At 36.4% G+C, this 14,039-nt stretch overlaps 1 protein-coding gene across 5 annotated transcripts in view; it reads right to left on the minus strand.

Annotated features, from left to right (window-relative positions):
• COL12A1 (collagen type XII alpha 1 chain) overlaps positions 1-14,039 on the minus strand; it is a 115,792-nt gene that overhangs the window by 60,110 nt on the left and 41,643 nt on the right. For 4 of the 5 annotated variants that reach the window (XM_060615970.3, XM_060615968.3, XM_060615969.3 and 1 more), the window contains exons 15-23: positions 13,112-13,378; positions 12,483-12,675; positions 11,485-11,606; positions 9,601-9,750; positions 9,400-9,519; positions 9,136-9,300; positions 8,434-8,580; positions 6,748-6,887; positions 6,070-6,199 (exon numbers count right to left, since the gene is read on the minus strand). In XM_060615970.3, coding sequence (XP_060471953.3) covers positions 6,070-6,199; positions 6,748-6,887; positions 8,434-8,580; positions 9,136-9,300; positions 9,400-9,519; positions 9,601-9,750; positions 11,485-11,606; positions 12,483-12,675; positions 13,112-13,378 — 1,434 coding nt within the window. The remainder of the gene's footprint in view (positions 1-6,069; positions 6,200-6,747; positions 6,888-8,433; positions 8,581-9,135; positions 9,301-9,399; positions 9,520-9,600; positions 9,751-11,484; positions 11,607-12,482; positions 12,676-13,111; positions 13,379-14,039) is intronic. The other variant, XM_060615973.3, reaches the window with a different exon arrangement.

Genomic DNA, 14,039 nt, shown 5'->3' on the forward strand with positions numbered 1-14,039 from the left:
AAGTATGAAGGTCAAAAGACAAAAGTAGTAAAGTTAACTAAAATTATAATAATTAGCTAAATGATGCATAAAATAAAAGATGTAATATGTATCATCAAAAATATAAAACATGTGGGGTGCCAGGCTGGCTCAGCATCTGACTTCAGGTCATGATCTCATGGTTTGTGAATTCAAGCCCCACATCCAGCTCTCTGTTATCAGCACAAAGCCCGCTTTGGATCCTCTGTCCCCCTGTCTCTCTCTCTCTACCCCTCCTCCACCCACACTCTCTCTCTGTCTCTCTCAAAAATAAATATTTAAAAAAATCTTCTTACATAAAACATCATTTCTTTAAAAATATGAAAAATGGGGGATAAAAATGTAAAATTTGAGCATGTGTTCAAATTTAAGTTGCTATCAACTTAAGAGACTATCATATGCATAGGATGCTACATATGAATCTTACAGTAACCACAAAGAAAAACTAATACTAAATATATAAAAGAAAATAGGAAAGAAATCTAAACATAACACTAAAGAAAGCCAGAAAACCACAAGAGGAAAGAAAAAGAGAAGAAAAAAGACAAAGAAGAACTGCAAAAACAACCAGAAAACAACAAAATGGAAATAAGTACATACCTATTGATTATTTCTTCAAATATAAATGGACTAAATTTACCAATCAAAAGACAGAGTGGATAAATAGATTTAAAAAAAAAAAAAGAACTGTCTATATGCTACCTACAAAAGACTCATTTCAGAAATAAGGACACATGCAGACTGAATGTGAAGGGATGCAAAACAATATTCTATGCAAATGGAAATGAAAAGAAAGCTGATGTAGCTATACTCATATCAGACAAAATAGACTTTAAAATAAATACTGTACTAAAAGACAAAGGGGGCACCACATAATGATAAAAAGATCAACCCAGCCAGAAGATATAACATTAAAAATAAAAGTTTATTTATAAACACCCAACACAGGAGCACCAAAGTATATAAAACAAATATTTAAAAACCTAAAAGGGGAGATTGAAAGCAAAAAAATAATAGTAGGAGACTTTAAAACCCTACTTACAGCAATGAATAGGTCATGAGACAGAACATCAATAAGGCAATATTGGTCTTAAATGACACATTAGGTCACATGGCCATAATAGATATATGCAGAACATTCTATCCAAAAGCAGTAGAATGCACATGCTTCTAAAGTGCACATGGAACATTCTCCAAGATAGATCACATGTTGGGCCACAAAATAAGTCTCAATAAATTTAAGAAGACTAAAATTGTATCAAGCATCTTTTCTGACAAAAGTGGTAAGAGACTAGAAATCAATTACAATGACAAAACTGGAAAAAACACAAAAACATGAAAACAAATAACATGTAACTGAACAACCATGAGGTCATCAAAGAAAGCAAAGGAGATATCAGAAAATACTTAGAAAAAAATAAAAGAGAAATAGCATACCAAAATCTATGAGATTCAGCAAAAGCAGTTCTCAGAGGGAAGTTCATAGCAATATAGGTTTATGTCAAGAAACAAGAAAAATCTCAAATAAACAATCTAACTTTACACCTAAAGAAACTAGAAAAAGAAAAATAAATTGAGCCCAAAGTTAGAAGGAAGGAAGTAATAAACATCAGAGGCATAAATAAATTAAATAGAGACTAAGGAAATAGAAAAGATCAATGAAACTAAGAGCTGGTTCTCTGAAAAAGATAAACAAAACAAAAAAACCCTTAGTTAAACAAACAAAGAAAAAAAAGGACTCAAATAAAATCAGAAATGAAAGAAAAGTTACAACTGATGTCATGGTGGGGAGGGGGGGAAGATCATAAGACACTACATAGGAGTGCCTGGGTGGCTCAGTCAGTTAAGTGTCTGACCCTTGATTTCAGCTCAGGTCATGATCTCACGGTTGTGAAATCAAGCCTCATGAATGGCTCTGTACTCAGCATGGAGTCTACTTGGGATTCTCTCTCTCTCCCTCTCTCTCTCTCTCCCTCTCTCTCTCTCTCCCTCTCTCTCTCTCTCCCTCTCTCTCTCTCTCTCTGTCTGCCCCTCCCCCACTTGTTTTCTCCCTCCCTCTCTCTCTCTCTCAAAATAAATAAACATTTTTTTAAAAGACCTACTACAAAAGACAATATGCCAACAAACTAGACAGCCTAGAAGAAAAGGATAAATTCTTAGAAACATACAATCTCCCAAGACTGAATCAGGAAGAAACAGAAAACCTGAGTAGAGTGATTACTAGCAAGAAGATTGAATCAGAAATCAAAAACTCCCAGCAAACAAAAGTTCAAGACCAAACAGCTTCATTGGTGAAATCTTCCAAACAGTCAAGGAGATTTAATACGTAACCTTGTCAAACTCTTCCAAAAATTAAAGAGGAGGGAATACTTCCAAACACATTTTATGAGGCCAACATTACCCTGACATAAAAACCAGACAAGGATGCCACAAAAAAAGAGAGAAAATTATGGGTCGATATCCTTGACAAACATAGATGTAAAAATCCTCAACAACATATTAGCAAACCAGATTTAACAATACATTAAAAGCATTATACATTATGATCAAGTGGGATTTATTCCAGGGATGAAGAATGGTTCAAATTCACAAACCGATCAATGTTATATACAACATTAACAAAATGAAGGATAAAAATCATATGATCATCTCAACAGATGCAGAAAAAGCATTCAATAAAATTCAACACCCATTTATGATTTAAAAAAAACTCTCAACAAAGTGGCAATAAAGGAAATTTACCTCAATATAATAAAGTCCATATATGACAAACCCACAGCCAACATCACATTCAGTGGGAAAAAGCTGAAAGCTTTTCCTCCAAGTTCAAGAACAAGACAAGCATGCCCACTCTCACCACTAATTCAACATAGTATTGGAAGTCCTAAATATAGCAACTAGGCAAGGGGGAAAAAAGGTATTCAAATCAGAAAGGAAGAAGTGAAACTGTCACTATTTGCAAATGACATGTTACTATATATAGAAAACCCTAAAGACACCACCAAAAACTGTTAGACCTAATAAATGAATTCAGTAAAATCACAGGACATAAAATCAATATACAGATATCCATGGTATTTCCATACACTAATAACAAACTATCAAAAAGACAAATTAAAAAAATAACCTCATTTGTAATTGCATAAAAAAGAATAAAATATCTAGGAATAAATTTAACCAAAGAGGTGAAAGAACTATTCACTGAAAACTAATAAAACCTAATAAAAGAAACTGAAGATACACAAAGACATGGAAAGACATACTGTGCTCATAGATTGGAAGAATTTATACTGTCAAAATGTCCAGACTATCCATAAAAATCTACAGATTCAATGCAATCCCTATCAAAGTTACAATGTCATATTTCACAAAACTAGAACAAATAATTCTAAAATGTATGTGAAACCGCAAAAGGTGCTGAATAGCCAAAGCAATCACAGGGAAAGAACAAAGTTGTGGGGTGCCTGGGTGGCTCAGTCGGTTAAGCGTCCAACTTCGGCTCAAGTCACCATCTCGTGACTTGTGTGTTCAGGCCCCGTATCGGGCTCTGTGCTGACAGCTCAGAGCCTGGAGCCTGCTTCAGATTCTGTGTCTCTCCATCTCTCGGCCCCTCCCCCACTCATGCTCTGGGTCTCTCTGTCTCCCAGTAATAAATAAATGTTAAAAAAAATTAAAAAAAAAGAACAAAGTTGAAAGTATCACAGTCCCTGATTTCAAACTATATTACAAAGTTATAGTAATTAAAACAGTATGGTATGGGCAAAAAACCCACACATATCAATAGAACAGAATTGAGAGTCCAGAAATTAACCTGCACATATATGGACAATTAATTTATGACAGAGGAACCATTGTATGTGCAATGGAATAAAAACAGTATCTTCAATAAATGGTGCTGGGAAACTGGTCAGCCACATACAAAAGAATGAAACTTAGATCACTCTCATACACCATACACAAAAGTTAGCTCAAAATGGATTAAAGACTTGAATGTAAAACCTGAAACTATAAAAATCCTAGAACCAAAACATAGATGGTAAGCTCCCTGACATCAGTCTTGGTAATGTTTTTTTTATTTTAATTTTTTTAACGTTTATTTGTTTTTGAGAGAGAGACAGAGTGTGAGCAGGGGAGGGGCAGAGAGAGAGGGAGACATAGAATCTGAAGCAGGCTCCAGGCTCTGAGCTGTCAGCACAGAGCCCAATGTGGGGCTCAAACTCATGAACTGTGAAATCATGACCTGAGCTGAAGTCAGACACTTAACCAACTGAGCCACACAGGTGCCCCAGTCATGGTAATGCTTTTGTGGCTGAGACTCCAAAGGCAAGGGAAACAAAAATAAAAATAGACAAATGAGACCACATCAAACTAAAAAGCTTCTGCACAGCAAAGGAAAATGTCATCAAAACAAAAAGCAACCCACTGGATAGAAGAAGATATTTGCAAATCAAAACTCCAATAAGGAGTTAATATCCAAAATGTATAAAAAACTCATACAACACAACAACAACAAGAACAACAAAACAAAGAACCCAATTAAAAAATGGGCAGAGGATGTGAATAGACATTTTTCCAAAGAAGACATACAGATGGCTAACAGGCACATGCAAAGATGTTCAACATCACTGATTATTAGGAAAACACAATTCAAAACTACAATGAGAGGTATCACTTCATACGTGTTAGAATGATTATTATCAAAAAGATATGAAATAACAAGTGCTGGCAAGGATGTGGAGTAAAGGGAACCCTGATACACTATTGGTGGGATTGCAAATTGGTGTGGTCACTATGGAGAACAGTATGGAGATTCTGCAAAAAAATTAAGAATAGATACCATAAGATTCAGCTATTCCACTACTGGCTATTTATTCAAAGAATACAAACCACTAATTCAAAAGATATATGCAACGCTATGTTCACTGAAGCATTACTTATAATGACCAAGATATAGAAACAACCTATCTGTGTGCTGGTGGATAAATGGGTAAAGAAGAAGTGATATATAATGAAATATATATAAGTATATATAAAGTGGAATACTGTTCAGCCATAAAAAAGAATTAAATCTTGCCATTAGTGACAACAAGAATGGGCCTTGAGGGTATTATGCTAAGTGAAATAAGTTAAGAGAAAGAGAAATACCACATGACTTCACTCATACGTGGAGTCTAAAAACAAACAAAATCCAAACAAACAAAACCAAATCCATATACGGAGAACAAATCACTAGTTACCAGAGGGGAACAGGGTTGGAGGGTAGGTGAAAGGGATAAAGAAGATCAAGTGTAGAGTGATGGATGGTAATAGACTTTTGAGGGTGATCACTTTGTAGTGTATACAGATGTCAGCTTACAATATTGTACACCTAAACCTTATACAATAAAGAGAGGGGGAAGAGATAAAGACTTAAGGAACTTAACAGTAAGTAGAGTCAATTCTTGTCTTAGAGAGAGTGATGCCCACTCCCTCATCTTATTACTGGCCTCCCTTCCCCTGGAGTCCAGCCAAGAAGGCGGGAAAAGGAAAGAGTTCTTTCATATGGCCTCAGAAACCTTACCGGGAATAGGAGCAAGGAACAACTCTGCCAGAAGCTCTACTCAAAGTCAAAGCCATTAGAACTTCTCTAATAAAGGCCAGGATGAAAAGGCCAGGAAAAAAGGGTTGATGTCATTGACAGCAGGAAGATCTGGCTACATGCAAAACTGAAATAGGTCATCTCTGCACAGCTCCTCTTCCTAATCTTTGTCCCACTCCCCACATGACACCTTTCTTAAGTGAATAACTATACGAAAGGTAAGTGAGCCCTCTCCGTTATCTATGGCCATGACTACCCATTCTACCAGTGGAGTCCCATGATTGCAAGAACAGCCAGTAAGCACAGATGAGTATTTATTGAGCACCTGTACAAAGAACACACTTGGTAAATATTTGTTGAATGGATATTGAACAATGGAATGATATGTAAGGCTGCCAAAAATCCCACACAGACTGCCACCTATTCATCTTAAAAAACAAAATAATGAGAAGATTTTTTTTAATCTGACTTACAAGTTTTTTCTGTGCCCTTCAGAGGCTCACTATATTCATCTTCTACCACAGAATACACATTAACAACATACTCCGTTTCAGGCTTCAGATCTTTCAGTACTGTGCTACTTTCCAGTCGGCTCACATAAAACTAGGGGAAAAAAATTAAAAAATAATAGCAACTTATGCTGCAATCACTTCCTTCTCTTCTACGACCATTACAAAGTAAGTTAGCTGCAATGAGCTTAAAAATTATATTTCGATGAAACCATTGTCTTTTGCTTTTGGAAATTACCAGATTACAATGAGATCTTAGACAATTCATATAATTTATTCTCCCAGCTGTTGTTTCCTTATTTATTTGTAAAATGAGTGGGTAAAACTAGATCATCTTTAGTGTTTCCTTCCACCTCAAGGATTCTACTATAAACTCACAAATAAATCAAGCATCCTTTGATTAAAAATCATATTGATATTCTGCAATTCTTAGAAACCATGAGAATTTAAGCAAAGCTCTTTTCCTTTAATTAAGCCCAAATGGAAGTGTTTGCCTAGCAAGGAATAGAAAGCACCACTGTTGATTCAGTTCTGCCGCTCTCTACATCTTTCTTGCTCCACACCCAACATTTTTTGGACCTTAATGTGAAGGACTTAATCTCAATATCAGGAAGGAGTGGGCTGTAGATGTTGTCTACTCACTTCTTGACGTTTCCCTCCAGAAACGGGATAGTATTCCACCTTATACCTGTCCACGCTGTCAGCAGGAGGTGTCCAGCTCACTCTAAGAGAACGATGGGTTCGCTCAGAAATAACTAGGTTAGAAGGTGCTTCCAGGTCACCTACACATGGAAGTAAAATGCATACGCTTTTATCATTATTATAGCAAGGTGATGAAATCTGAAATTAGATCGAAACAGTATTACTCCCCGTATTTCAAATTTGTACACACATCCTGATATAAAGTAAATCAGTCTAGAGTCCCATTGCCCGTAAGACCTCCCTGGGTGGGCAAAGGATTTTTCAGTCCCTGAAGATTCAAGCCTGGGTTCATCTTTCATTAAAACCTGATCCCACTCTTTCTTGTGGCACTACCTGTTTACCAATCACCTAGACTCTAAAACCTCTGAATCGTCCTTGAATACTTCCTCCTTTCCCTAATCTTATACATATAACTGATGAATAAGGATTTGGGTCCTGACAATTCCACTGTCTCTATCATTGTTGGACCACCCACATTCACCACCCTCATTATCATTTGATTATTTATATTCATGTCTTAATCTCCTTAACAATAAGTTATACTCTGTGTGGACAGAATTGGTTTCTCATTTATGTTTAGTTCTCCTATAGGACCTAGTTCAGTGGTAAGAGAAGCTACCCACTTTCTTTCTCAAGAGAGAAGAAAAACAACCAAGTCTTTTAAAATTTGGGAATATCCTACTGCCTGTGATTGTGCTCTCTCTGGTTAAGGAAAGTGAAATGACCAATGAACAACAGAATGACTACAGACCAATATCTAGACGTAACATCAATGAAAATAGAAATATTAAGTTCACAGTGATCATTAGAAAGATGTCCCAAATAATAATTTAAGGAGAATTAATTCAATGACTTCATTAGCATAGCAATCATTCTCCTATAAACTCTTTCAACTTTCTTTGTAAAGCTGGGGAAAGCATTTCCATTCTTAGTACTCTAACCTTTATTATAGTTGGGTCATAATCAAGCCTACAAAATTATCAAGCAATTTTACAGTCTGGGAAGCTAGAATGAATGCAACTATTACACAGCTGATAAAAAATAAATAAAGGAAAACTGATAAAAGATGTGTTCATCCCCACTCAAAGTTCTCTCCAACTAAATAAAACTACAACTCTCTCAGCTAACCCAGAGCCAGAAGCCTAAAAATTCTGGCTTCCTGGCTGGTCTATTTCTCCAGGGAAAAGGTCAGTCTGTTGTTCAAAATCCAAAAGGAAAATCTGCAAATGTTTGGAGAGAGAAACTCAAGGAAAAAAGTCAAATACGTGTATTCTCAATACCCAAAGCATATGAACCATTTCTCCCATATTAGTTGCTTATCTTCAAATAAGCTAGAAGTCATTTCTAATTCGTTGCCATCAGAAACAAATCCGAGAAAAAATCACGGACTAAACTAATGATTCTCAACTGAGGGCATTATTCTTCCCATCAGATATTTGGCAACATTCAAAGATATTTTTAGTTGTCACAACTCAGGGAATGCTACTGACATCCAGTAGGCAGAGCCAAGGGACGCTGCTAAACATTTCACAATACACAAAAGAGTCCCCTTTCCCCATCCAAAACATAATTATCTCTCCCAAATATCAACAGTGCTGAGGGCGAGAAGCCCTAGGCTAATCTTACCTGGACCTTTGACACTGTTACACAAGTTAATGGTGAGGTCATCTACAATCCTAGAGAGTGACTCAAAATCAGCCACGTTGTATGCATGAATATCATCAGGATCCGTCGCAATCATCTTTAACTCATCTTCATCGGCATTTTTAATACCTTGCAAAAAAAAAGGATACATCAAATTAAAAGCATTTGGATTTTCAATGTTAACTAGAACATACATATGATTTTCCTCAATAATAAAATGACTATCTCTGGCACAAAATAGAAACAAATAAAAAAATAATGTGAACTAAAGGCTATTCTGAATTGGCTTCTTCTAAATGCTTCTAGCACCAATTTCCCATCAAAAAGTGTCTCTAGAGTGTTTTCTCTGGAAAGTAAAATAATGGATATCAAAAATAAACACGGTGCCACGGAAAACCAAACAGGGATTTTCCTGCATCCTACTAATAGTACATTTGTCCTCCTGACCCATTACTTTCTTCCAAGAAGCCATGTAGTTGCATCCCATTACAAGGGGAAAAGAAGAAAATGAGTTGACTTCTTGGCATATCTTTTTGATAAATTATGTGATAGGGAAAATATGTTTAATAAATTATGTGATAGGGAAAATATGTTTATGTGTTTATGCTTCAAAAATATTTTAATTACAAAAATATCCTCAGCTTTTGTAACCCCAGGGGCACTGCTAGCCTTTCGAGCGCTTACCAATAGCAAACAACTCCACGCCTTCATCCTTGAGTTTCTTTGAAGGTGCCTCAACATCATCTTGTGATTTTCCGTCAGTGATGAGAACACCAATTTTTCGAGCTCGAGGCCTCATGCCAGCTTGGGTCTTGAAGCTCTGTTGACGAATGAAATTCAAAGCCATGCCTAGTGGGATTTTTAAAAGAGAATCAGTCGTATCATTACTCAGCCACAAGTTCTGACCAAAAGCAAGACCTAAAAGTGCACGAGGCTGTCCTTACTCACCTGTGAGAGTATTGCCTCCTTTGTATGGTAAGTTTGCCACTGCTTGCAACAAGCTCTTCTTGTCTCTGTGAGCATTTAACTGCCACTCTGTTCTGGGATCCCCACTGTACTGAGCAAGGGCTAAAATAACACCACTGGCATTAGCATATATAAAAAAGTAGGACAAAAATGTCTAAAGGTCTTCAATATTGCCAGACCTACCAATTTGTACTCTTTTGGGACCAATTTCAAAGACTTCCACAATGCGAGAAATGAAACTCCTCACGGTTCTAAAATTTGCCCGGCCAATGCTCCATGATCCATCCACCAGCAACACAATGTCTGCTTCCGCTCTGGTGAGACACTCCATTCCTGACATGGCAATCATGAGACAGGACAGAGTAAGGAGCAAATTCTTAGTAGAATGACTTCCTAGCCATGCCTCTGCCATCCCTGGATGCTCAGTGTTGCCTAGCTGCTTCAGTTCTGTAGCTTAGCTTGGTGATTTGGAGGTCAAGACTCCAAAAATATGTCAATATGATTCATTAACCTCAAATAACATTCATAAGGATCACCAATTCCTCCAATGATATTTCAATGGCAAATCTTTCCTTCATCTTTGACTCTTTCCTGACTACAGTCATAGATGCTGGAGACTTAAATTAAACCATCATTGTATTTGAAAGGGCTTACAAACCCAAGAGCTGTAATAATTGAATGAGAATGTATAGCCATCTGGCGACAAGGCATTAATAATTTTAATAAAATTTTAATGTGATCTAAAAATTAGATGCAGCATTTTTTTGTAATATGTAATGGTCATTGGCAGACAAATACGAAATGAACTGATAAAATGTGTGAGCTAAAAAAGGTTTTAGCTTAAAACATGTTCTAAAATAATTAAGCTTCGGGCAATTATTACATATATTATGAAGGATTACACACATGAATCTTTATTAGACCTTTTGGAAGTAAAGATACCTTGTTCTAAAACCTGATAGCTACTATACTATTGAGTTGCTAGCTATTTAACTTTATCATGTACTATGTAAAACAATCAGGTAAATACAGATGGTGAAGTCTGCACATTTAAAAAATCAAGAAAGAAGGAAGACAATTTAGAAAAGTATGCAAACAAATATACAAATTGAGAGCTTTAGAGACAACAAGCACAAACACTGATACAAAGCTAGGGTGCTTTGGAAAGAGAAAAATCCCAATATCCTCAGTGCACAAGCTACAAAATAAAAATATAAGTCAGTTAATATCATCATAACAGAAACAACAGAACATTCATACAAAACAGCAGGATTTGACACTTTGACTTATTTTGTCCACATCCACATTTTTTAAATCCCCTCTTTTCTGGAAGCTTACATTACCAGCTATGACTTTTCCAACTTCTTGCCGTGGTAGCTTCCGAGAAAATTAAATGATGCTCATCACACTACAACGGCATCCTTTGCATATAGTACCTCCCATCAGGACTGAAGACTCCCAAATACCACTCCAAACACCTAAGCCTTTGCAAGCCTGCCCCTACTCTGCCCAGGTCTACTCCTTTTTATCAAATGATGGAAAACATTTAGAGGTAAATTCTATCCACCACTTCCACCTCTAAGAACATTCAAAGCTAGCTTCATGCACATCAAACCAATAACTGTGACAGGAGCAGAAAAATCTAGAGAGCTTATGCTTCCATGTTGCTTACCAAGTCATGGCTGTCCACCTATTTATGTAACCTAACTCTGCTTGCTCAGCCCAAATAAATCATTTCTGCAACTACTTTAACAAAATAACATTGCATTTTAGTTATTAAAAAGAGAGAAAATGTATGTAACCTACCCATTGCAAAACCTCAGCTTTAAATAATACAGTACTATGTAACCAATGCAAATGCTGACAAGATAGGCCTTAAAAAACACTGTCAAAGGTATGTTTAGCTAGCTGTTTGAAGATACCTTTTTAAGCGTGCAAATTATTTAAACATATTGTAGTATAAAGTGTTTATATTTGCTTTTCACTGTGTGACTAACCTAACAGTTCACATTTGAAATAGCATCATAATATTAAGTTTTCCTGGGGAAATGTAACTCAGTTTCTTACCAGAGGATAAAATTGGCATGACAGTTGTATCAGAAAGGGTTGTCATTTCTTGTCCAACAAGGGGTGAACTCTCTCCTCCATCGAACATTCCAAAAACATTTACTTTATAGGTGGTACCTGCCCTGAAATGTTAAAATATATAGTTCGTATGTAGAACTGGCTCAAGAGGTAGCACATTTTGCTTTGTTAAACACATTCATCTTGATTTTACAAACGTCCACTTACAGCAAGTTAAAAGGTACTGCTTCTAAGCAATGGGCTTTAAGAAAATAATTTAAATGCTGTATATTGCAAGGTAACATAAAGTACCTAGCACAATGCCTGGCACATAGCAACCTCAATAAATTTCATCCTCTCTAATCTGCTAAAAGTAAACAATGAGTATTTATATAGATCTCAATATCGTTGAATGAATGATTGAGACAAACAAACTTTCCAAAAGGCAATGCACAGTAGTCCATTCTTCCTACTGTGATGAATGTAGGGTGCTGTTCAAACTCAGACTTCCTTGTTTTCCACTGCACAGCCTGAAGCGAGACCTTTAATCAGCCCACCCTTTCCCGTTCCTGCCAGCTGGCACCAAGCACAAAGTCCTGCTTCTCTCTCCCATGGCCCACCCTGGAAGAGGATTCATATTCAGCATCTCAGTATGAGTCACCTGGGCCTTTCCAGAAGGCACAAGAACCCCCACATTTCAACAGGCCTGGCTAGGGACAAGCTGCTTTTGGTGACATCGTGAAACATGAAAGTTAATTTTTAAAAAAGCAGGATGTTATTGAAAAGATGCCATTCCTAACCATTAAAATGTCACAAAAAACTCAGCTTGGCCTCTGAATCCTAACCTCATCTTCCGTAAGAACAAGACTAAGAAAGCAACTTCAGCTGATTTTAAGCACTCTGCTGGCAATCAGACACGTAAGTGATTATCTGTGTAAGTCCTACTAATTTACATAAGCTATTCGATCTTTTAACCATAACTGAATATAGTTCATTCCTACCTAAGTTCCTCCAAAACAACTGTATTGTCATATGGTCCAACCACTAACTCCCCCAGTCTTCTGTCATCCCCCGTAGGGTGGAAAGTGACTTTATAACCCTTTACTTCCCCAGGGGCAGGCTCCCAAGTCACTCGGAAGCTTGACATGGTTGGGTCAGATGTTTTGAGGTTTCTGGGTGATTTAAACCGAGAAGCTGTAAAGATAAAAATGTTTTAAAATATTATCCATAAGACTAGGTTTGGGGTTTTTTATTACCCCCTGCAATAAGAAATCAGATTAGCGATATCTAAGTGATGTACATGGGAATCATCGCAAACACAACACTTCAAATTGTATATTTATAAAATGTGGTAGCACCAGACATAACATCCAATAAAAATCCTGATAACGAAGTGCTACCCAAATGGATATATAAATTCTCACCATTCATAAGATCATATTAGCATTAGAACATTAATATGTAGAATCATTTTACCAGGATTAGTATGCTAATCAGGATCCCATCTGATTATTATAATCTAATTTACTATGGAATTAATTTTAGGCACTAACAAATAAAGTAGATGTATTAAAGCCTTCCTTTAATATATTATACTCTTGCCCCCCCCCAAAAAAAAATTATTTTATACCTGTTGTTCCTGATCCTTGCCTAAGCTTTCCTTCTCCTGTCTTGTATATTGGGAGAACTGTAATGTCATATGTGGTCTGGGGCTGAAGTCGTTTTAACACTGTTGAGGTGACTGTGGGTGGCACTTTAGCAACCATTTGTCTCCCTCCCCCACGGGGGCGATACACAACACGGTAGTTGATGACTTTCCCAGGTGCTGGTTTCCAGGTAACTCTCATTGTGTTTTCTGTTTCTTCATCCACTTTCAAGGTTTTTGAATCTGGGGATACTGTGGGATAAAAGGAGATTACAATGTATACCGTGTTGAAAGAAAATATACATGTCTTCTTTCCCATTTATGTGAAAAGAAACTGTGGTTTCTTAAATATGTACAGTATTCTTTTGCTTAGCAATGTGATCTCTCATAAATTCATGATGGCGTGTGAGCCTAATCTCAGTGAGATCACGGTAAGATGTTTTCTCTTTATCTAGCTAATAACTAAAAAATGGAAGTTCATATTGCACGGATTTCCTTTTGCATTCTAGAGACTTTAGTAAAGAAAACATCCATTTCCGGAGATGAGCTTTAGAATTTTTATTATATTTCCATCCGTAAAGAATTCCAGTAGCAATCATGCTGTGGAGAATACTAAAAATCATGAATGCAGGGTCAGAAATATTATTTGGGTCTTTTCAGTAAAAAGTATGGTCCATAAATGATTAGCCAAAGTTGACTATAGTTAACCCTATTTTTGTGACTGCCACTGACATGAACACAAAAAGAATAGGAAACTCTAACACATAAAAATATCTCCAGGGTTCTAAAAACAAACTGGTATACACTGAGTGTTTTAGGGAACACTATGTAAAAAGTGTTTGATACATATATAATCAATGTTTTTATTAAATTATCTTTTAGTAATATTTCACAATTATTAATAACTATATCA

This window comes from Panthera onca, chromosome B2 (genome assembly GCF_046562875.1).
Source record: "Panthera onca isolate mPanOnc1 chromosome B2, mPanOnc1 haplotype 2, whole genome shotgun sequence".
In the NCBI taxonomy this organism is placed as follows: Eukaryota; Metazoa; Chordata; class Mammalia; order Carnivora; family Felidae; genus Panthera; species Panthera onca.